This window comes from Sitophilus oryzae, unplaced genomic scaffold (assembly GCF_002938485.1).
Source record: "Sitophilus oryzae breed Bouriz unplaced genomic scaffold, Soryzae_2.0 scaffold_1059_pilon_pilon, whole genome shotgun sequence".
Taxonomy (NCBI): Eukaryota; Metazoa; Arthropoda; class Insecta; order Coleoptera; family Curculionidae; genus Sitophilus; species Sitophilus oryzae.
This window is the reverse complement of record NW_022145681.1, coordinates 5,996,076-6,022,646: the sequence shown is the minus strand read 5'-3', so window position 1 is coordinate 6,022,646 and position 26,571 is coordinate 5,996,076. Positions and strand designations below refer to the sequence as shown.

The 26,571-nt window shown below is 32.1% G+C and overlaps 1 protein-coding gene across 9 annotated transcripts in view; it reads right to left on the bottom strand.

Moving 5' to 3' along the window:
• The window catches only part of LOC115877105 (voltage-dependent calcium channel type A subunit alpha-1), a gene marked incomplete at its 3' end in the record, with an annotated part of 233,608 nt that overhangs the window by 128,982 nt on the left and 78,055 nt on the right, over positions 1–26,571 (bottom strand). For 6 of the 9 annotated variants that reach the window (XM_030893199.1, XM_030893208.1, XM_030893218.1 and 3 more), the window contains 1 exon segment: positions 13,175–13,329. In XM_030893199.1, coding sequence (XP_030749059.1) covers positions 13,175–13,209 — 35 coding nt within the window. 9 annotated transcript variants of the gene reach the window in all.

Below are 26,571 nucleotides of genomic sequence, written 5' to 3'. Positions count from 1 at the left end.
TATTAATATAGTTATACCGGGTGCGTCTCGAAAGTGGCTCACCCCTATAACTTTTTTACTTTTTTTTGATAAAAAAAAGAGATTTGGTATGTTAGTATATGACATAAATTAGGATTGATTGACGTATTCGTTTGTTTTCAGTCACTTCCTGTTTCACCGGAAATGACTACAACCTTTGATTTTTAAATGGCACCCTCGGTATTTTTTTACTTTATTCGATAGAAAATAAGACTCTGAATAGAATGCATATGTCAACTTTTGACATTTTCGCATATGATTTATTTGAAATTATAGCTTGCGGTTCGTAACGACGAAATTTGACTCGAAATACCAAGTTTGTGGTATCAAATTATTCGTAAAAAAATGCTTTTTCCAAATATGCTAATGGGACAGCATCGTTCCATTTGAAAAAATTGAAATATGATTAAAAATACGATTTGACCATTTTCTAACTGGTCATGACAAGACATTAAAAACATTAGACGATCAAATCTATTTTTCCAAGGCTCCTTGATTAAGAATTAGTGTTTTTAACATAATCATGGCACTCTAGATTGAATTTTAAATACGATTTTTCATTAAGCGAGAATGTCAAAAGTTGACATATGTCGTTCTATTCAGAATGTCATTTTCTATCGAATAAAGTAAAAAAATACCGAGGGTGCCATTTAGAGATCAAAAGTTGTAGTCATTTCCGGTGAAACAGGAAGTGACAGAAAACAATTGAATACGTCAATCAATCCTAATTTATGTCATATACTAACCTACCAAATGTCGTTTTTTATCCGAAGAAATAAAAAAGTTATACACAGGGTGTTTCTCGAAGTTAGGGTAAAAAACAACCCCCTCGATTATATACCCAATTTCAATCTGCCACAAATACCTAAAGTTTATAGAAAACTTAGTTTCTACGAATTAAAGCTGGATATATACTTTATACTTTGCAAAAAATCATGAAAAATACGGCTAAAAGTGACAAAAATATAAAACTTCTGGAGTGCAGATTACAGCAGTTGTTGGGTTATTCCCATTGTTATTGACAACAGAGCCGAGATCCACCTGATCAATGATATCGCCGCTTAGAGTGAGCTTAACATTTTGGATTTGTCTACTAATCACCAAAGTCTTTGTTTTTGAGGTATTAATATGTAGCTCGTTGTTGTTCCACAATTTATTTATCTTATTTAGAAATCTCTAAAGATCTTCCATACTGGAAGCTAATAAAACAGTATCGTCCGCATATCTGATAATATTAATGGCTTTCCATTGACCTTTAACACCCTGTACTGATTTTCGAGAGCAAGCTGGAATATTTTAAGTGACATAGATGTTAAAAAGCATCGATGACATAATGCATCCTTGTCGTGCCCTTTTGGTTACTTCAAAGGCTTCTGGTCGAGACTGTGTCATTTATCTGTTGACAGCATGGAAAATAACCGCGATGATATGTTTACGAAGTAGCAGAGTCTCCGATTCTCAATAATTTTCGTCCTGTGAACTGCCAAACCCTCTTCTACATAAAGTATATTAAGATATTTAAAGATACTCATGTAGCGACGAAAGCATCATCATTATTTTTAGCTTATTTAACAATTTCCAATTATGCCTCACATACTCCCTTTGTAATTGGGCCCATTGTTGTCTCATTGTTGGCTATGTGGCCCAAGTTCTCCCTGCGGATTTTCTAATATCATGGTCCCACCTCAGATTCGACTTCTCCTAGGTCTCTTAATCCCTCGTGGGTACCAAGCTGTAATTTTGTGGTCCATCTGTTTTCCGTTCTTCTTGCCAGGTGTTCTGCCCAATGCCATTTGAGGGATTTGTTGGATGACATTTATTTCATTATCCATCTATTTCCTGGATTTTTGTCGTATTCACTCCTTCTTTACGGTCTCTCTCTTGGTTATTCCCAGCATATTTCGTTATATTGAGCGTTGTGCGATCAGTTTCCTTATGATGTTCGTTTTAAGTGTCCAAGTTTTGCATGCATGACTGGTGGTATACTGTGCTTTTTTAGATAGAGTGGCATTCTAGATTTTAATATGATGCTAACTTAATTTTTTTGTTAATTTCTGGTAGTAGAAATCTCTGAGCTGTGTATTAAATGCTGTCCCAAATAGAATATATTTTTCTACTATTTCTAATGTTGTGTTATTTATTAGAATGTCTTTTTCTTCCACTAGTTCTTTTAGGTGGTCGAAGGCTGGTAAAGGATCTCAAGGAGATACTCCAATGTCGAGTAGGAGTATTTCATCAAAAATTGAGAAATGTCCACTGTTAAGAAGCTCTGCCAGCAAGTCCTATTTCCTACGTCCTCGAAGGCTCATGAGAGCCGCGTGACCACTGGTAATGTATGGCATCCAATGGATGGGTGTTATGCAGCTAACAGGAAAAGGGCGAAGGCGAGATTCCGGCGCCTCAAAACCGGTTCTCTCGGCTAACGATGGGCATCCCTACAGAAAGGCCCCTGGTCCTCCAGGTTGGGGGTTAAGGCAACGGGCTAGCGACCTGTTACTCAAAAAAAAACTTAATTGTTCAAAGAACCCTAAAAACGCATCGGAATTTGGACAGATTTTCTTTACGTCGACAATTGGCTATGAAACGGACTATGCGAATAGGAACATGGAATGTCAACAGCTTTGTCAACAAGACCTCAGAAGTTACTTCAGAGTTAGCTAGGTTCAGCCTAGATATAGCGGTTCTCTCTGAAACGAAGAAGAAAGGGAGAGGAAGTGAACATCTCGATAATTTCCTTCACTTCTGGTCTGGGATAGATAAGGCAAAACGAGCTCAAGCGGGTGTATCGGTACTGATAGCGAAAAAGTTATCTAAATTCTACAAGAATTACAACGCTGTCAGCGAAAGAATAGTAACTGTCACCTTGACTATTTTCGGTTTGGAAACAGTAATAATAGGTACGTATGCGCCCACAGATGATTCAAATCAAGCAGAAAAAGACTCTTATTATGCCACACTCTCAAAAGTTTTTACAGAAATAAAACCGAGTCAAGAAGTTCTAATCATGGGAGATCTTAACGCAAGAATAGGCAAGACAGAAGAAAGTAAAGTGGTTGGAAAACACGGAGAGGATGTCCTTAACGATTCCGGAGAGAGGTTAATTGACTTTTGCGAACTGAATGGTCTGCGGATACTTAACGGCTTCATTCCACATAAATTGATTCATCGATACACCCGAGAAAGGCCCTCTCTGCAACAAAAATCTATAATTGATTACGTAATTGCTAAACAAATATCGAAACTGAAATTCAAAGACTGCAGAGTTAAGAGAGGAGCAAATTGTGGATCCGACCACCGATTGGTTGTTGCAGAATTAGTAGTACCATTCCAAATCAGAGCCAGGAGTATTGAACATACACAATCACAAGAACTGGAAATCGAGGAATCTGAACGTGTTAAGTACAAGCTTCACTTACTACACGATGCCAGTATTAAATGGCTGTACCAAAGAAGATTAGATGGAGCCCTAGAGGAAGCGAATGCCTGTAGTGATGTAGAAATAGAGTATACTAACTTAAAAACTTTAATTAAAAAAGTAGCCTTTCAAGTGTTAGGTGAACAGAACATGCAGAAGAAAAGGGATGAACCAGCCTGGATAACTGCCAACATAAAGACCTTAATAAATGAAAAACAAAAATTCTATCAAAAATGGCTCTCAAACAAAACAGAGACTAACTGGGGTCATTACAAGCAAAAAACAGAGAGGTACGAGCCGCTATTAAGGTAGGAAAAACGGATATGTGGGAAAGAAGATGAGCAAGTGGAAAGTCTACTAGGGGGCGCACGGAGTACTGAGGTCTGGCGAACAATCCGACAAATGAAAACCAATCAAACGGACAAGCTCTTGAATAAAATTGATATAGAAAAATGGCGCAACTACTATGCAGAATTACTAACAGAAACCGACCAGAATTCCAATCTGCAGAAGAGGAAGACAACCTTGCGGGCACTTTAACGATCAGCGAAAGAGAAGTACATCTAAGTCTCAAAAAATGAAAATGGACGGTCACCAGGTCCTGGTAACATTGCAGTAGAATTGTTAAAGTGTGGGACCGAGAAATTGCGCTAGCGCCTGGCAGAGCTGTTCAACCAGTGCTGTCTGCAAAATAAACTACCCCAAGAATGGAGAGTGGCTCATATAGTGTCTATCTTTAAAAGGGAAATCGCAACGACCCTGGTTGTTATAGAGGCCTGAGCATTAACAGTTCAGTGAGCAGGCTTTTGGAAAAGTTCTGCAGGGTAAGCTCAGGGATAATATTGGTGACAAAATCTCGGAAGATCAAAACGGATTCACACCGGGGAAATCTTGCACAGATAACCTCTTTGTCCTACAGCAGGTGATAGAAAAAAGATAGCAGTAGATCAAGAAGTCCATCTAGCGTTTATTGATTTGGAGAAAGCGTACGACTCTATTCCTCGCAACAAGATATGGGAAGCTTTGTATATTTTAGAAGTAGATAGACCCCTACTTAAGATAATAAAAGGGCTCTATAAAGAAAATAAAGCGTACGTTAAGATAGGACACAGGCTATCCAATCCAATAAATACCACAAAAGGGTTGCGACAAGGATGCAGCTTATCACCTCTAATCTTCAATGCTTACGTTGAAGTAGCCCTTAGGGAATGGAAGAGGAGATGCCAAGGCATGGGAATACCCATTGGGGAAGATACACTGTTTACTCTGAGCTTTGCAGACGATCAGGTCGTGATTGCGCAGGACTCTTTCGATCTGGAGTTCATGACTAAGAGGCTTTAACAAGAATATAACAAATGGGGACTTCAGGTTAGTCTAAAAAATACAGAATACTTAGCTGTCAATTTCAACGCTTGTTTTGAAGTCTTCATAGATGATAACGTCCAGATTCAAAAGGTAGACAAATTTAAATACCTGGGTGCTACTATCAACAACGAGGGTTTGGGCAAAGAAGAAATACAAACCCGAATTCAGAAGAGCAAACAAGTTATTGGTTGTCTTAATAGCCTCTGGTGGGACCGAAACTTGTCTGCAACAACTAAAAAGAGACTTGGACGAACATTGGTGGAGTCTTTGCTATGGTTCAGAGCTATGGACTTTGAGTGCAGATACGAAGCGCAAAATCCAAGTTGTTGAAATGGACTATCTTAGTAGGAGCGCAGGTATATCTAGGATGGAAAAAAAGACAAACATCGAGGTCAGGCGTATCATGAATGCATCGGAGGAGACAGTGCTAGATCGAATTGAAAAATCCAGCTTAAAGTGGTTTGGACATGTTCTACGTATATCGGAGAACAGGTGACCAAGAAAAGTTTCTCAATGGACTCCCCAGGGTAGCAGAAAGAGAGGCAGACCTAGAAAATCCTGGAACGGAACGGTTAAGGAAGCAATGGAAGCTCGTAACCTAGAAGCTGATGACGCACTAAATCGAGATGTGTGGCGCATCTCGATTTAGTGCGTCATCAGCTTCTAGGTTACGAGCTTCCATTGCTTCCTTAACCGTTCCGTTCCAGGATTTTCTAGGTCTGCCTGGTCCAGTCCGAAATAAGTATATTTCCCAAAAATTAATATATATTGCAAATAAAAACATATCTTCTTACTAGCTGTACAAAACCATTTATCTACTGGATACTACACTGTAGAAGGAACGGGGATTGGAAAAAACATTATCTGTAAACAAAAACATGGGACCAAAAAAAACATAAACTAAATTTCGAATCCATTTTTTTAGAAACAACCTTCACTTCCTTACTAAATAGGTAGTATATCCCTACTATTTTCCATACTCTTGCCCATCCGGCAACACCGCGCTCTCGCCTACCGCGGCGACAGATCCAGGCTCTACAGTAGCGTCGAATGCTGCACACCGATCGATAGGAATTCACCGACGGCGAGGCGACGTTGCCACATCGATCAGCTCGAATACGTGTCAGGAGGGCAATGGCCTAGTTTTACGGTCGCTGTAGCGCCGTGGGAGGTAGGGGGAGGAGGAGGAAAAAGGAAAAAAGGGGATGCCCGGCCTGGATGTTCGGCCGAATGAGGAATGGTCTGGATGTGGAGGACGACTTGAAGGTGTAGATATCACAAAGATGCCATTGAGGGGTTGAGATATTTAGGTTAGTATGTTGCAGTAAATTAGTATTCATCATTAAGTTAATGAATATAGTCTGTTCAATTAGCGAGGAAAGATTTTGACAGACGACCTCCAAAAAATAATAGTAAATAATATTTGTGATTGTAATTTTAAATGACAGACACATCTTAAACAGCCTTTACACTATCCCCGAAATGTTTTACAAAATATTTCTGGAAATATTTTTTGAATCATTTCGCAAAACATTTCTGAAATTACTTTCAGAAGTAAACTCAAAAATAAGCCCGTGTTATAAAAATTAGTTCCCACGTTTCCTGAAATAGGTCGAGACGCGCCGTGTTTTTTATTTTGAACCCAGATTAACAATAAAAGACAAACAACCAATCACGGCGAGGCTCGATCTACAGGGTGGTCCGAACTATATTCCGGAAACTTCGTTAGCATATTCTGCAGATAAAAATAAGTAAAAATGTTCGTATAGATGTATGTCCAAAAATGCTTAGTTTCGGAGCTACAGGGTGTAGAAGTTTCATTTTTATTTCGATTTTTTCCAAATAATTTTTGCAGTAACGTCAATATTTAGATTAAAATTGGTGTCTGGAAGTTTTTGACATGAGAAATTTGATTTTGATGGCAATATGACTCCTACTAGTAGAGGGCGCCACCTACATATTTTTAACTGTTTTGAAGCGTAATAACTTTTTGTCCGTACCTGTATAAAACTACCGAGGGAAAAAATATACATCTCTGTGATTTTTTACGTAAAAAATATCACTTTGTAAAAATCGCTACGAGCAACCGTTCTCAAGATATTTAGAATGGAAATATATAAATATATATATATATATATATATATATATATATTATATATATATATATATAAATATATCCCTCGGTAGTTTTATACAAGTACGGACAAAAAGTTACTATGCTTCAAAACAGTTAAAACACATGTACGTGGCGCCCTCTACCAGTAGGAGTCATATTGACATCAAAATCAAATTTCTCATGTAAAAAAACTTCCACACACCAATTTTCATCTAAATATTGACGTTACTTCAGAAATTATTTGAAAAAAAATAGAAATAAACATGAAATTTCTACACCCTGTATCTCCGAAACTAAGCATTTTAGGACATACTTATACGAATTTTTTTAACTATTTTTATCTGCAGAATATGTTGCCGAAAACCAAACCAAACACGGACTTATATTTATCGTACTATTTTGTGAAATCGCACGAAGCAATCAAGATCAAACCTTGTGGTGACTTCAAAAAAATAAATAAACGTGAAATATTATTTTGTAATGGAGTGTAATGTAATGCCACTATATTAAACTGATATGAAAAATCAAAAACAGTTCATTTGGAAAACGGTTACCGATGGTAGATTAATTTGGCTATTCCTCTAAGGTTACACAAGAATATTCAGTTTTAATCATTGTCTAACATTATTAATTACAATATAGTAAAAAAAATATTTCCAAAACTTTAAAAATCGTAAAACTGCAGGGCAATACGCAGTGACTAGCGGTCCGCCTTTTATAGGTTATAATCCACGGTGTTCTTATTATTTCTTATTTTTGAATGGATTTATAGCAAACTATGTTATTATTATATATAAAAGTATCTTTTTTATTGACCTGGGGTCAATCAATAATTTTCTCAATCAGCTCGATATATTGATTATTATTATATTGCCAGTATTACTCATCAAGCAATACTACTGTTATCAATAATTCAGACCGCGTAAACAAACATAACATATAAAATTTTATATACCAATTCATTACAATAGAATTAAATAATAAACATATTGTAATTATATTCCTGCAGATTGAGTGAAAAGTTTTGTTCTTAAATATTTACTCTACATATTATAAACGCGTGTTCAAATATTAATCTTGTCGAATATATATCAACATAAAACGAGATGTAGGTAATTAACGAAATACCATCGTAATAACAGCTATTCTAGAAACGTCTAGGTTTACTTATTTCACTGAGATTTATAAAAAAAGTCCTTTGCCTCGGGTACAGATACCGCCCCTTTTTGGAAATAGCTCAAAACGCAACAAAATTGAAAGAGTTTCCTAACGAGTAGTTTTCAGGCGCTTTTAAGAATCGAAAGTAGGTCGAGGCAAACCTAAGCGGATCAAAACAACTGGAAATAAACCGAAATGCGACAAAGTTAGGCGAAGAAACGCTACCTTGACCTGCTTCCAAGAGTTCTCCGCATAGTGTGGAGGATGTTTTACACCGCCAGGGATTCGCGTTGGACAGGCTATGGTATTACTTTGTAAGAATATTGTCAAAGTTACAATTACCGTGTAATTATTGTTTCTGTACAACAACGCAGCTTTAAAATGTTATTATACAGGATGATTCAAATTTAACAACGTTCTCTAGACAACTCTAAAGGTCATAGCCCAATATATCTGCACGTGTAGAGCGGAGCGGACAATACTAAAAATAATAAAAATAAGCCTCAATTCGCAATACGCCTCGCCTGTATGTGGGGCCACTTCCTTTTACTTCAATGTATTTAAACGCTTCGCTGTCCTCTCCGCTCTACGCTTCACTAGGTCGTCCGCCTCATGTGGGGCCACACACTAAGGGAAATGATAAATAAAAAAAAGTAAACGCATGATGTCATTTTACACCATCTTACTGCAATTTCACACACACCAGAAGTGGGTTACGCAAGGCGTTTTTCTTTCCAAAAATACGGAGCTGTTCTGTGTCCACGGAATATTGGGACACCCTGTATATTAATTCTTTAAAAATTACTTATGAAATAATATGTTTAAATTTGTCAGTAAAAATATCCAGTGAAGTCTGGAAAAAGGGCAAAAAAGTAAAGGCCAAGCATCGGTTTCAAAAACGAGAACTAGTGTTAAAGACTATTTTTAGAAGGGATTACATTATTCAGGTGACTGGGAAATTGAGCATAGAAATAGAGCTATAGAGCGAGTAAAATTGAAAAAAGAGTGACGTAGATCGGTTGTACGTACGATTAATTCGTTTTAGATCATATTACCGTCGATGTAATCGATACAACAGTTTAAAAGAGGTGCAAACGTATTCTTAACTATAAAGTTCTATACAATTTTGTTATACAATTTGATTGTTTGGTTTATTTGATTCTATTCTAGTATGTTTGTCATGATTTTTATATTTATTTCTCAGAACTAGGTGATTATATTATAAAAATAGTTTAATTGATACTAAAAAAATGAAGAAATAAAATTGATATGCTATACATTTAAGGATTTTTGTTAATTTTTATATATCTACTAGCGTGTACCAGCGACTTCGTTCGCGTCGAATTAATCATTTGTAATGGTGATGATAAAGCAAAGCAAGAATTTCCATTAACATACAAACTGGATAAATTTTCTTACATTTATGTCAGTATGAGAAAAAACAATATGGCGATATTATGATATAACTTGGTAATATTTGAGAGGTAGTTTCATCTCGTTGGAATTTGACCTTCAAAAAATCCGTTTGCCAAAAATAAGCTTTCTACGTCAAGCAGTTTAAGCAGAATCGTGGTTAAGAAATTACCCAACTTTTTGAAACACCCTGTATGGTTTTTTAAAAAATTTCAAAATATGTAAAAAAACAAAATAAAATATACGTGTTTAAGAGTTTTTCCGAAAAACTCACCGGTTTTTAAATAAAATATATTTTAATATTTGAGGGATAGTTTCACCCGCTTAGAATTAGAGTTTCGAAAAATCCCTTCGTATCGAACCTCTACACCCTAAAGTCAATCTGTTTTCCAAAAATCAGCTTTTGACGTCAAGCGCTTTAAGCAGGATCGTGATTAATCAATGACCAGATTTTTCGAAACACCCTGTATACATTTTTAAAAAATCTTAAAATATGTAAAAAAACAAAATAAAATATACGTGTTTAAGCGTTTTTTCGGAAACTTGACCGTTTTTTAAATAAAAAATATTGTAATATTTGAGGGGTGGTTTCACCCTCTTGGAACTGGAATTTAAAAGAATCCCTTAGTATCGAATCTCTACACCCTAGAATCAACCTGTATGCCAAAATTGAGCTTCTTACGTTGAGTGGTTTGAGCAGGATCGTGATTAATCAATATGCCAGTCACTTAAGGATTTTATATATTAGTATAGATAAATATACAAATATTGTCTTCTTAATTTTAGTAAAAACGGGTGTATAAAAGTGAACACTGGTTAAGTGGTTGTAAGTTTAAATTTTTTGTTGGCCTTGTCTACTACTTTATCTAACAGATACGTTCACAAATTTGTTTTTTTACCTAGGTTTAGTTTTTTTTTAATTTGGTTTGATTGTTTTTTTAACCTGTTACATTTTCTGTTTATTTTATTTGGTAACTTCAAAATTTTTTCTACTTTATTGTGTCGGTAAAATGTTAATTGCAGTTACTTATTACATCCCCTTGTATTGACGCCACGTTACGTCGCTGTTCAATAATTAAACATGATTATAATAAAATAATTAATTTAATTTACTTATATAAAATATGATTTTATTAGAAAAATTAATACTTAATTCAATATTTGATATCTAAAGATATTAGGAATCAATTTTCCAACAATATTTGTATTTTTATACTCGTATTTGCATAACAATTTTAAAGCCATTAATATACATTAGTAGAATGTTCTACCAGTATTTCAAAAACAAATAAGTTTAAGACAACATTTTTAATATTAAATATTTTTATAATTAAGAAAATAATTAGTATTAATTTTAATGAATAAAAACATAAAATAAATAGAAAAAAAAACAATTCCTCAATAATAATAAGTACGTATTATTGCTATAATTTATAGGTAATAATAATAATGACAGAGTTGTGTCACTGTCAAGACCAGTGTTAATTAAAAATGACAAAACTATTATATCAACAAAATGTACACAAAATATCTACTTCTGCTAATAAATATTTACATTAATTAATTTGTTTTCCAATTACAGACACACAAAGTAATCTTGCGATCTTCTTCTAAATAAATTAAATGTTAATATACAGGGTGGTGCACGTCATTCGCCTCGGTTGATTATACGAAAATGGAAAGATGTAGAAACAAAATATTTTATAGGTATATGTGGGGAGGCAATAGGCACAATTTAAAATTATTTTGAAATATACAAAGTGTTTCAGAATTAAGATCCATACCAAACTTATATTTCTTCTTATGGAACACCCGGTATTTTATTTCATTTTTGGATTCTTGGACATAAAATAAGGCATTATTATAAGGGTTTAATATGTTTAAATGCTTTGGTTTTTGAGATATTTAAAGATATTTAAATATGCGTGATTAATAAAAAAGTTTGTCAACACCCTGTACATTACTTTTCAGAGTTAATTCTTGTGCTGACTTTGAAGCCAGAGAAATAAATTTTACTAAAAAATTTTATTGGTTCCTTAAATTTATACAGGGGTATCAAAAATTGCTGGTCTATTTCAAATATTTATTTTACATAAAAACTTCGTTATTTCAAATACAAAACTATGTATTTTTTTAAATAAGCCGAAGCAGCTTTAAATGTTCCTTTAAACCATATTTGCGTTTCCTATACCTATCTGGCTCAGATTTTGAATAAAAAGCGATTTTTCAATAAAATGGCAATCAAGATGGCTGGTGTCACCATGGCAATTTGCTAGTGACAGTTAATAGCTATTTTCAAAATCGACAATAGTTTATGGACTTTATTTTAATTTATAAAAGTTTACTTTTATTTAATTTACATAGAGTAGTTTAATAAGTATGTATTTATTATTTTATCAAGAAGAATAAAAAGTTCGTTGATTTATATTACAATAACTTACGTAGACATATTGGATTTTCCAGAACCAATTAAGGCAAATTTATTTTCTTCACTTCCAACAACAGGTTTCTGCCTAATAGGTTTTTCATATACCACACTATCAGCTCTGCAAAATAGGAGAAGTAGTTTTTCAAAGGAACGCTTGGGGGTCAAGAAAATTCCTATTTGGATATCTTTGAGCATAAACCCTTCAGGCCAACAAGTAATTGTCCTCACGAAATAAAATCACTAGTAACATATCCATTCCTTCCGCCAGCAGATAGTGCTTCATTTTTCTTGATAAAATAATAAATACTTACTTATTAACCTGATTGCAGGTAAATTAAATAAAAATAACCTAAAATAAATTTAAATAAAGTCCATAAACTTATGTCGATTTCGAAAATAGCTATAAAGTGTCACTAGAAAATTGTCATGGCGACACCAGCCATCTTCATTACAATTTTATTGAATAATCGCTTTTTATTAAATATCTGAGCCAGATGGGTATAGAAAACTTTGAAAGAGCAATTAAATCTGCTTCGACCTATTTAAAAAAATACATAGTGTTGCATTTAAAATAACGAAGTTTTTATGTAAAATTAATATTTAAAATAGGCCAGCAATTTTTGATACCCCTGTATACATTTAAGGAAGCAATCAATTTTTTTAGTAAAGTTTATTTCTCTGGTTTGAAAGTCAGAGAATTAATCCTGACAAGTAATGTACAAGGTGTCGACTAACTTTTTATTATAGCATGCATATTTAAATACCTCAAAAACCAAAGCTTTTAAATACCTTTATATTAAATGCCTTATTTTATATCCAAGAATTCAAAAATGAAATAAAATACCGGATGTTCCATAAGAAAAAATATAATTTTAGTATGGATCTGAGTTCTGACACACCCTGTACATGTCAAAATAATTTTAAATTCTTCACTTTGCGTTCCAACATATACCCATAAAATATTTTGTTTCAACATCTTTCTGTTTTCGTATAATCAACCGAGGCGAATGAGGTGCGCCATCCTGTATTTACAATATATCACTTAAAACCAGATCACTCTGTAACGATTAAAGAAAAATTATTCAGTGTAGCCATGAAGAATTAAGAAAAATCGCAATTATAAAAAAAATCTGAATAAATGATTTCCAATGAGCAAAATTGATTTTAATATAAAATATTACTTTCTTTAATTTTGTCATTATCATTCGAAGCACTGTATCTCTAAATATTTTCTTCAGAACAAACAAGTTTTTAAACTTACTTACTCATTTCGTCGGAAGAAGAGATTGTATTCATTTTCGCTTTTCTACACGAACGAGCAGCTTTTCAAATTCTTTCAGAGGATAATTAAACACAAATAACAGTTTTTAGGTCAAGGATTCACACTGACGATCACTGAACACTGCAGACGACATACTGCCGTCGCACGTGTGATCGATATGCCGCTCTATTTATTACTTTTTTGGCTTTTTTCCGCTGCTGATATTCTTTTTTGCTCGATACGTGTCCATCAATATCGAGCATTTGGAGTTTGATGTTGTTTTTAAAATTTGGGCTATACCATATGATCGAAAAATAACTGCGTCAGAGTTGGCTTAGAAAATAAAGATTACTCTAATTTTATAATATGGAAAATCTTTGAATAAAAAGATTAAGGGGGAAGGAGTACCTATAATGCTATCCATATATTCACGCATTAGAGAGAAAATCGACATCGGAAACATTCCGAAATTTTTGACAGTTCTGTTTGATTTGACACATTGAATTTGATTTGAATTTTTGCGGATTTGTTGGAATTCTCTACCTATGTTTAGTAATTTTATAATTGTTCTTGATTAAGGTAAATCAATACAGGGTGTCCCAATATTCCGTGGACATAGAACTACTACTTATTTTTGGAATCAAAATAAGTTCATTGGACAAAATTTACCTCTATCCAAAAGTGTTACGTTTATCCGGCAGAGGGCATCACAGTTGAAAAAACTAATAGTATACCGGGTGCGTCTCAAAAGTGGCTCACCCCTGTAACTTCTTTATCTTATCAGATAAAAAAACGAAATTTGGTATGTTAGTATATAACATAAATTAGGATTGATTGACATATTCAATTGTTTTTAGTCACTTCCTGTTTCATCGGACATTACTACAAGTTTTGATTTTTAAATTGCACCCTTGGTCTATTTCTACTCTATTCGATAGAAAATGACACTCTGAATAGAATGACATATCATATGTCAACTTTTGACATTTTTGCATATGGTTTATTTGAAATTGTAACAAAAGCGGTCGATAACGACAATTTGACTCGAAATACCAAGTGTGTGTATCATATTATTCGTAAAAACCGCTTTTTCCAAATGTGCTAATAAGCCACCCTCGTTCCATTTGAAAAAATTGAGATATGACTAAAAATACGATTTGGGCATCTTTTAACCGGCCAGAACAAGACATTAAACGATCAAAACTGTTTTTCCAAGGCTCCTGGATTAAAAATTAGTATTTTTAGCACAGAAACTCTAAATTGAAATTTAAAATACAATTTTTATTAAAGCGAAAATGACAAAAATTGACATGTAATATGTCATTCTATTCAGAGTGTCATTTTCTATCGAATAAAGCAAAAAAAAGAGGGTGCCATTTAAAAATCAAATGTTGTAGTAATTTCCGGCGAACAGGAAGTAACCAAAAACAATTGAATTCGGCAATCAATCCTAATTTATGTCATATACTAACATACCAAATTTCGTTTTTAACTAAAAAAAATATAGGGTCACTTTCGAGACGCACCCGGTATTGTTTTATTAAGAGTAAGAGCGCTTTCACACACACCGGCAAAATCGGTGCCGGTGCTGGTCCTGAAATCGATTGCAATATAAATAAATTAACTCTTTCACATATACTCCGATCCGGCAAAATAGTCGGGGGCCGGCAAATACAATAGAATTAAATACAACTGTCGGAACGGGTGCAAAGCCGGGACCGACTCCGGCACCGATTTTGCCGGTGTGTGTGCAAGCGTTCTAAGAATGACAATTTTTGTGGCAAGGCTGTACGTTTCATATACAGGCGAGCCACAATTTTTTTTTATTTTCACTCCGAATAGAACATGTTGTTTTTTTCAAATGCCACAAATAATTTTTAAACAATTTCAAACGTTCCAAATAATATAAAATGATTTAAAAGTAATACCTTGTATTATATATCAACAAACTGAGATGAACCGCCTATTTAAAAATAGACAATATTTATTTAAATTCGAAACATTCATTTTTGAGACACTCTGTATACATAAACAAAGTTATTGATTTTTAAAAATATTATTCACAAACTAGGGAGAGGGAAAATACAGGCGACGAACAGAGGTGATATTTGTTAGATAATAGCTTCTAGACTACCATTCGAGACGCATTGATTTTATTTCGGTTCTTGAGTTCTGTGACAAAGAATGTTATTAAAGGTAAAGTAAATGTTTTCTCATTATTTAACTAATGTTAACTAAATCATATTATCTTGTTTTCTTGTTGTAATTCTGTTCTAAAGCTTTTTCATTATTCATTTGATCTGACAAAGACAATATATATAACATGTGTATGCATTTAATGGAATCTATTTATGTAAACTAATTTAAGTTTAAAAGTAATCTAAAAGTTAGTTTGCATGTTCCTTCGTGCCGATGTTTGTGGAAATGTGAGAATAAGAGCCTTGTAGAGTGTACTAACAATTTTCGACCTTGCATGGGCGAATATCTTAGTCGCAAAAGGGCAAACAAAACAATAAATAAAATAATTCATAGAATAACTTACAATTTATTAAATTATAAGATATTGGCACCAAACCTTCAACTTTAGCGTCGATTCCGCAACAAGGGACTTCGTACCTACGGGTGGGACCCGTTAAACTAACAAAAACTCTTCAGTTTTAAAGGATATAAATGTGGCATGTTTTTTAGTGTATTAAACTATAAACCTAGGTATGAGGACAGTTTCTATATTATTATTTTTCTTTTATTAAAGTTCAGGACAGCATAGTTAGATTCTCTGGAATAGTGATCATATTTTCTCTGCCTAGTGCTCTTTTACATGTGAATTCCAGGCAGAGTACGGCACTCCTTTCATTTCATTTAATAAAATAAGTAGGGCTATTTACAAATTTAGCGTTTTATTTGCATAACCTATTCTCCTCAAATTTCCCAAAATATTGCTTCTGTCGAGGCGCATCCGAGGTAATCATAATAAAACAATATTTAACACAACGTAGGTTCCTTTCTTTCATTTAAATTTCTTGTTATACAGTTGGCCAAAATATTACCTTCTTCAACTTTGTTGACGAATTTGGGTTGTTACACTACAAAACTGTGGTTACGCTCGTTAAATTTGACACTTTATGTCAGTTTAATAACATATTTTCGTACTTTTGTGCTTAGGTGTAGGTAAACGTTTTTCACTTTTATGCCTAGGCGTTAAAATGACTTTTTTATATTTTCAATCACGTCGCAAAAATTAATACATTTGTGTGGTTTGAAAAATAAACACATTTTTTCAGATATTTTAAGAACCGTTATTCCGATTTGAATAGAATTTTAAATGTCTATGTTTTGCTAAGTGCTTTAACAGTTGACTTTAACAAAAATCAAGGAAAAGTACGGGAAGGGTAAAAACTACCCCCATAAATATTTCCCAACTCCACCAACGACAGATTTTCTTTTCGTAAAATGTCCCTCTAGTATTTACTAATTTTTTTAGTTCTTGTAAAAAAACGCCACATCGCGTAGTTTTTGAGATTTCTTTTTGTAGAATTTATTTTTCTAAATCAGACTTACAAAATATACACGTGATTGTTCCAATATTCCGTGAACATAGAATAAGTACGTACATATATTTTGAATCAAAATAAATCAATTGCACATAATTTACCTGTATATAAAAGTGCTTCGTTTGTCCGTTAGAGGGCATCCATCAAAAATAAACCTGAACGTTAATTAATTTAAAATTTAAATAATTTTTGAAGCGTTTTATGAAGCTTATTGTCAAATATAATTTGTGATACTAACATAAAATTACATATTTTCGCCAACTAGATTAATAGAGCATAATAGATTTTATGCGCCTCCATAGCTTGGTGTGACAAGAAACATTTTTTGGAAGCCAGCTTTAGAAAAATATTTTTTTTTCTCAAAAGGTATGTGCGGTGACGTTTTAATGTGTTTATTTTTATAAAGTCTAATGCCCTCTAACGGAAAAACGAAGCACTTCTGTATAGAGGCAAATTGTGTCCAATAAACTTATTTTGATTCGAAAAATGCGTAGTAGTTCTATGTCCACGGAATACTGGGACACCCTGTATAGGATAACAGTATTGTATCTAAACTTAAATTACAGTGATATTTATTAGGAATTTCAGAAAAAAAGGGGAGAAATAAGGAAACAACTTTTCACTGGTGTTTAAGTAGCTATAAAATATTACGTTACGTGTAGTAAACCAATCAATTATGCTATTCATTTAGAAATAAATAATTGTATATTTTTCTTGCATTTTCGCTTTTTTACTTTTTTATTATTTACTTTAATAAAAATGATTTGTTGTTTTACTTATAAGAATTGCAATAACTAATTAGACTTATTGACGACGTCAAATCAAAACCAACTAATTATTGAGTCCATCCTATAACAGTGGCGGACAAAGGGGGGGGGCGGAAGGGGTGGTCCGCCCGGGCCCCGTCTTTTAGGGGGCCTCCAAATCCTAATAAGTAATTTTTTATTCAACTGGCAAACAAGGCCAATATGTGTTCAGTGTAAAGCAGTTTGTAGGTGGAGTATGCAAACCATACTTATACGCCAACTATAAACAGTATGAATGGAAGCAGATATTTACTTATTTATCAATTATCAGGTCCCAGTAATTCTCAATGGCATTTTCTATTTAGGAAATTAAATCAAGGGGTAATTTACAACCTTGTATTCTAGCTTCATTACTTATGATGAGCAATGAAGTCTTTAGTATAACGGGGGCCACGGGCCTGAGACAGCGAAGGGGCCTCTCGGATCTTGGAGAACTTACAAAATTACGATATTTTGTCGCGGTATTTCCCTGGAAGCATTTTTAAGAAAAAAATATTTAAAATTTTTGGACGAAAAAAACTACCTGTAAAAAAAATTGTACAGCCTAAAAGTTAAATTTAGTGATTATCATAGCCCCTGTAACATAAAGAACACATGTGGCTATCTATTTCAAAAATTACATTGTTCAAATGTCATATAATAATGGCTGTAGCTGTCATAGAATTGAGCGATTAAAAAATTATCATAAATATTTTTTTTTCAAATGGAAACCCACTTTTTTTATTTCACTAGTGAAAAGGTTTTCCAGTTCGTTACGTTTTAACTAGACATATACCTATATCTAAATTAAATCGTTTTTAAGTTATTTAAAATTTAGTTTGAAAACGTATATTTTTCTTGATTTTATCTAGCTTCCTTTGACATTAAGTGTCAAACAGTCAGACAATTTATTTCCATCTATCAGAAAATGAATTATTTGAATTTCCTATATAATAACTACTGCTGCCTTAAAAGTTTAAAAAGTGTATTTATATAAATATATCTCGTATTTTCGTTCTTTAGTGATATCTAATAGTTTATATTTTAATAATATACCGTACGATCGAAAAAAAAGCAAGTTAGCTTGGAAATGATGATCGATAATATTATACTGTCATAGGCTACTGGTTAAAATCAAAAAATATTACGCTTTAAAGCTAAATCTTAAATAACTTAAAAACGATTTATTTTAGGTACAGGAACATGTATAGTGTATAGTCAAAAAGTAACAAATTTTAGAACGAAAGTAACGAAAGCCTTTTCACGAGTGAAATAAAAAAGTGGATTACCATTTGAAAAAAAATGATTTATGATAATTTTTTAATCGCCCAATTTCATGACAGCTGCGGCCATTATTATATGACATTCGGACAATTTAATTTTTGACATAGATATCTAGAAAGATCAAATCCAGAAAAATGCAAACAGAAATATAAAAACAAATAACTATCAAATCAATTGGTCTTATTCCGATCTTAATATTCATACAATTGAAAAAAAAACTTTCATTTCACAGTTAGGAGGTATAAAATTAGCCGGATCAGCTAGTTACTAATAAATAACAATTCTTTTGTTAAAAAATAATTTAAATGGTGGTATTTGAACACTTACAGCATTTTCTACAGTTTTTACAGAAATAGCAAAATATGCCATACTTTTCCACAACACACACCAGAATACCTTAGTTAAAATATTTTAGTCTTTTTAAAACTATTTTAGGAGTAATATGGAGCTTTTAGTTTATGTACGAGACAGTCAAGTGCTTTGGCTTCCTCCTCAAATTTCCGACATTCAATCTCAAATTTCAGAGCACACATTTTAAAAATGCTTTTAAACGTTTATTACCTTCAAAAGCACTTCAAAGCATTATGGTTTTTATAGAAAAAATCTAACTTATACAGTTTTATAAGTCTTAATTGGAATTTAAAAAAGAAGGGCACAAGTTCAATGAAAATTTTATTTTATATTAGTAAATCACTGCTGACAATCTGGTCTCCGCTGGATTAATGCAGCAGTGGTTACAAAAATAACTATTTTTGCTTTGTAGATTTTCTTACTGTGGCGAAATCCCATAGAACTTTTTTGAAGAGATGAATCCACCACGGAGGTATAAACATTTTTTATTTATAATTATTTTAAATTTGCATACCTATTCTTATAGTTTTCATTAAAAATTAGAGGAATTAGGTAGAATTATAAATACTTTGAAAAAAAAAAAGAAAAACGTTATAGTACAAGAGCTAGCAACGTCGGAAAAACAAGTATTTTAAGACGTCTGGCTCTTTTATATATCTTTTACTATGCTCTCTAGAACAGCATGCGGCCCGTCTGGCTGCCGGTAAACGTTGCGTTCTCTACTGCGCATTGAAAGAAGATCCTATATTTTTATTAGTCCTTTAAATTCTAGTATTGAATAAAAATCGAACATGTCTCCATAGCGCAGTGCGTAGAGTTTCCGATCGCAAACCGATGATTCAGAGTTCGAACCCGGGTCGGGGCAATTTTATTTTATTTTCGTTTATATTCTGATAGTAAAGTATTAAATATTTGTTTTTATTTAATTACCAGAATTATTTAATACTTTACTATCAGAATATAAACGAAAATAAAATAAAAAGTCTTTGACCTGACCCGGATTCGAACACTGAATCATCGGTTCGTGGTCGGAAACTCTACCCACTGCGATATAGAGACATGTTCGATTTATATTCAATACTAGAATTTATAAGACTAAATTAATAAAAAATATAGGATCTTCTTCCGATGCGCAGTAGTGAACGCAACGGGTATCGGCAGCCAGACGGGCCAGACGTCTTAAAATACTTTCTCGAAAACGTTGCTAGCTCTTAGACTATTAGGAAACAGAAAATTTTATTCCATGAAACGTTGCAGGAACATAGCTTGTTAATAATAATTAGCTGACACATTTATGACAAATTATAAAAAATATGACATCTTTTCATTAAAATTTTCAGTATCATATTGTGACAAATTTTTATTCATAATAACGTCATGTTATTATCAACATCACGTATTATAAATAAACGTAGGGCCTCACCACAAAAAGTTTCATTTTTGCTCGTAAGAAAACAATATACTATTAGTTTAATTCTAATGGACATCTCTCCAAAAAAATCCTTTATGGGTATTTCGCCACCGCACTGCAAGAAAATACTGCTTGTCAGAAGTTATGTTTACAGTTATACAAATTTGCCTAACAAAGAAAAAAATGCTTAACGTTTCGGAACGTTTATCTCTTTCCGTCGTCAGAAGCAAAAAAAATACAAAGAATAAAAAAAACTATTTAAAATAATTAAGTTCAACTATTCGAGAACACTTTACTTTTTTAAAATAGATACGTCTACAAGAAACCGTCGACGTTCTGTTAAAATGACATATCAAATTAAACTTCAAAATTAACAATTACTACCTGTTAACAATTCCTTAATAAGGTAAAAACCAAAAAGCCCCAAACTCTCTGTATTATTATTAAATTTTATGTATGTTATGTTCTTTAAAATCAAAGAAGCGATTGCCATACATTACTAACATCTACAGATGCATGAGCAATACATTTATTTTTATTAGATTGAATTAAAAAAGCCCCTTTTATTTTTTTTTAGAGATTCTCGCTTCTTTTATTATAACTTTGGTTTAATTATTCTTTTGTTACTAATGGACATCTTTTTGTAAATGTTTACTAAATTGTCCTTTAGATGATTGTGAATTATAAATGTTCCATTAGTGACTCTAAAACATAATTTAGCAACTGAAACGTACTGGTGTATTAACATACATATTAATGTATCTCTTTAAAAATAATAATAAAAAGAATAAAATACATAAATAGAGATGTCAATTATGTTTTTTTCTAAAAATATATTTTATTATTAAATTTTTTATTTTGTTGAAAATTATATAAATTAAAGTCCATAACCTTGAAAAGTAGCAAATTATAACAAAATGTTTTATTTCTTAGTTGACCGAAAGGTTAATGAATAATAAACGTAATTTTGTATAGATACGTGTAAAAGAGAGAGTAAAAGAGAGAGATCGTTGTAAAAGATATTAGAGAACAAAAATGGGTGTGCATCATAACATTATAAATTATTAATGAAACAATTTTACACACTGTACTAAAAAAAACACTGTATTAGAGAGCTAGTTATATGGCATGTTTATTTTCTATTTATCCAAATCAACTTTACTCAATTATAGAGACAGTTAGCTACCTATCTTTTAATAATAGATTACATGTTCAAAAACTATTAAAGCTTTAATTTTTGTTAAAAAGCTCCGTTGCATAAAAAAGACAGAGACAACAGCATGGAATCTATTAGAAAATAGGTCAATGCTTTAGGACTTGTCCTAGTTGAAATTATTTTTGTTACTTAAGGACTTTTTAGGGCTTTAGTGGGATTGTATTGAGCTGTTTTAAATGCTGTTAATTTAAACGGTGTTTTTATTTTGTCAAATTGAAAATGCTTGAAACTTTACCAGAACGTTTCAGTTGATAAATTATGTTTTATTTATAATTCTCACTCATCTAAAGCATAATTTAGTAATCATTAACAGGAACACGTTCATTAGAATTATATACTAATAGTATATTGTTTTATTAGGAGTAAAAGTGAAACTTTTTGTGGTGAGACTGTGTGAGAAAAAAAGTTAAGGATCGCGCATAAACTAAAAAACATTTATTTAACGCTAAGAAAGTATTATAATAAAAGTTGATACTGCCTGTGTACCAATATCCTCTGGTTGTTTGCTAGGAAGTAAATGTTCATGCATATTTTTATCGATAAGTCTATAGCTTCTGAATAACGGAATAACATTTAGTTCTTTTGCTAGCTCAGAATTAGAATTATTAGAGTTAAGCAACTCGGATTTTCATTAGAGGACATTGTCATATTTATTAGAGAATTAAATATTCATTAATTAAAGTGATAAATAATAAAAAGTTAATTAAAGTGATATATTCTTGAGTCCATAAAAATATAAAATTAATAACTAAGTAGAAGAACTGAGCAAAATGTTCCATTTCTTCATCAGCTAGAAGATAATGAACGAAAAAACATCCACAATTTAATATCTGCATTTTGTTTTTGTGGTTAAGATGATAAATAAACGAAAAAAAGATGTTGATCGTAACATCACAAATTATGAATAAAATTTTTCACAATATGATACTGCAAAGTTTTAACGAAAACAATTAATAATTTTTATAATTTATCCTAAATGTGTGAGCTACTTGTTATTAACAAGCCATGTTCCGGCAACTTCTCATAAAATACAATTTCTGGATATTAGAGACTAATTATCAGACGGAAATAAGTAGAATCATATAATTCATAAAAAAACAGGTCAATGCTGTAGGACTAATTCTAACTACGGGTTATAGTAGAACGATGCAAACCTTTTTTATTAAATAACTAAAGTGACATATGTATCTCCATTTTGTCAAAGTAGTAAAATGCAGGTTCAAGGACAGTTACGTTTTATGTTGTGTAAAAAAAATAAAAACATTTTGATAAAAATTGATTATTTTAAATAGATTTCGCAAAACGTTAATACTTATTTATATTAAACCCACAATATCTGTTAATAGTCTCATTGTATTTTAAAATGATTAGTTAAATACTAGATAAGTTCTCTTTAATACACTACAACCTCTTAATATCTAGGTTATGTTTTAGAGCTATGCATAGGATACTCAATGTCTCAATTATATAAATAATAATTTATTAAAGAGTTAGTACCTATAACTAACCTATAATAAATATTAATTAGGATGATATAAAATAACGCCAATAAAACTGAAGAATCAATAACAAAGTAAAATATCTCACTATAAGAGAATGTTCAATTTCTTTGTTATCTGAGGGGTTTATGAATGAAATATGTGTTTATGTATTTGCATTTAGAATCTTTGGGTAAGATTTTAGATGAAATTAAAATGGGTGTGTATCCTAATTTCACAAATCATGAATGAAACTCTTTCAGATATACTAGTAGTGACAAAACATATTATGATTAATAAACACTAGTTAATTATTAAATAGATATAATTTGTATAAAATAACTTAACTAATTATTTATAGAATGTTATTTTATTAGCACTAACAATACACGCGCCTGGCATGTCTATTAAAACACGAATTCTTTATAAAAGAGCAATTCTCGGTAAAAATTTCTCATACCGAAAAAAAACAGATACATTTTTGTACTTTTGTGCTTAGGCGTAAAAATGCTTTACATTTATACCCAGGCATAAATGGAGCATGCTTTTTGCTTAGTTACAAAAATGACTCTTTAATATTGTCATTTACACCACAAAAATTAATACATTTGTGTTGTTTCAAAAAAATGAGTCCATAAAAATATAAAACCAATTATTAACTAAAAGAACTGAACAAAATGTTCGATTTCTCTATCAGCTGAGAAGATACTGAATGAAAAAACAATTTAACATCTGCATTTTGTATTTGTGGTTGATGATAAATGAACAGAGAAAGAATGTTGATCACAACATCACAAATTATGAATAAAACTTTTTCACAATATGAAACTGCAAAGTTTTAACGAAAACAAGTCATAATACTTTTTATAACATGTTCTAAATGTGTGAGATACTTATTATTAACAAGCCATGTTCTGGCAACTTCCCATAAAATACAATACTTGGATATTAAGAGACAAATTATCAGACAGAAATAGAAGCATATAATTTGTCAAAAAATAGGTCAATGCTTGAGGACTAATTTTAGCTATATTTTTTAGGGTTATAGTAGAACGATGCAAACCTTTTTTTATTAAACGACTAAAGTGTCATATCTCAATTTTGTCAAAGTAGTAAAATTCAGGTTCAAGGACAGTGACTCTGTAAGCCGTGTAAAAAACATAAAAATATTTTGCGTAAAAATTGATTGAAAACGTTAATATCTATATTAAACCAAAAATGTCATAGTCTCTTTGTATTTTAAAATTATTATTTATATACTAGATAAGTTCTCTTTAATACACTACACCTCTTAGTATCTAGGTTATGTTTCAGAGCTATGCATAAGATGCTCTATGTAGCAATTATATAAATAATAAATTATTAAAGAGTTAGAATAAAATAACATAGCAAAAGCATTAACTAAACCTAACCTATAATAAATATTAATTAGGATGATATAAAATAACGTCAATAAAACTAAAGAATCAATAACAAAGTAAAGTATCTCACTATAACAAAATGTTCAATTTCTTTGTTATCTGAGGGGTTTACGAATGAAATATGTGGTTATGTATTTGCATTTAGTACCTTTGGGTAAGGTTTTAGACGAAATTAAAATGGGTGTAAATCATAACATCACGAATAATGAATGAAACTCTTTCAGATGTACTAGTAGTGATAAAACATTATGATTAATAAACGCTAGTTATATTCTATTTAATTTGTCTAAAATAACTTAAGTAATTATTTATAGAATGTTATTTCATTACCACTAACAATACACGCGCCTGGCATGTTTATTAAAACACGAATTCTTTATAAAAGAGCAATTCTCGGTAAAAATCTTTCACACCGAAAAAGACAGAGACAGAAGTATACTGTCAGAAAAGAGGTCAATGCTTTAACACTAATCCTAGTTGCAATCCTTTTTGGTTTGATATGGTTTGATCAGGCATGTACCAACCTTTTTTATCAAGTAATTAAAACAACATCTCTCCATTTTCGTTAAAGTGGTACGATTAAAATCCAACGTCCGTCACATGGGCTCGCGTTCCTATCGGCTACGGCCGTCATATCGCAAAAAAGCACAAAACGCACTGTGGCTTTACCGGACTTTTGACCACGACCGCACTCGGACTAGCTCAATGGTGCCTGTAGCCGGACATGGTGACGTTTTGGTCGGCCTGTGCGCGTTTTTCCGGCTTTGAAACTCCTGCTCGACGAAACGCTATGACTTTTCGCACCCGCCCGCAGTGTGGAAGCTTTCGGGTCGACGCGACGACGAGAGAAGTTCGGGCGGGTTCGGGAGGCATCGCGAGCACGAGAATGCGTCGGCAGACGTCGCAAGAGCCCGGACAAGCGTGCTGGGGGTACGTGGCAGGATTGAATTCAGGGTGAAATATATTATTATGTGGTATAAAATATATTAAAATGTCGACAGATGGCAAAAAATTACAGAAAAGATTACTGTTTACTGTGAATTAAAATGATAGACCACAACTCTCACTTGTGGACCGACTATATTGTGAACTTTGTATTAAATTCACGAAATTTTGAGGAAAGTAAAACACTATTTCGTAACAGTCACCAAACGTTTAGTTTTAGACTAGAGCTTTAGTTTCAGTTTCGAAATAATTTCTGTAACGTCAACATTTTGATAAAAATCCAGTGGTTTTTTGACATGAAAAATTTAATTTTGATGTCAATATGACTCCTACTTGTAGAGGGCGCTATCTACATATTTTTTAACTGGTTTGAAGAGTAATAACTTTTTGTGCGTAAAAAAACGTGCTGTATAAAACTACTGGCTAAAAAAATATACATTCACTACGTTTTCTACGCAAAAAAGTTCTCTCTGTAAAAATTGTTACGAGTAATGGTTCTCGAGATATTTGGAATCTAAATTATCAATACCTGTCATCATTGACATAAATTAAACATCTTGACTATATAGCTATTAGACTCAAATCATAAATTTGTAATGTTTTGTGTCAAAAATTTAACAGAAACTTTTTTCAGTGAAAGATTTGTGATTAATTTAAAAAATAAAAAGTTCCGAAATTTACCATTTCAATCAAATAAACTTTCTTCTATCTACTCAACATAATTATTTTTTGTCGATAATGACATGTATTATTGACTATTACCATTCTAAATATCTTGAGAACGGTTGCTCGTGGAGATTTTAACCAAGAGATATTTTTTACGTAAAAAATAACGGAAATTATTACAATTATTACACAGAAAAATTATTATTACTCTTCAAAACAGTTAAAACATATGTACGTGGCGCCACCTACACAAGTAGGAGTCATATCGGCATTAAAATCAAATTTCTCA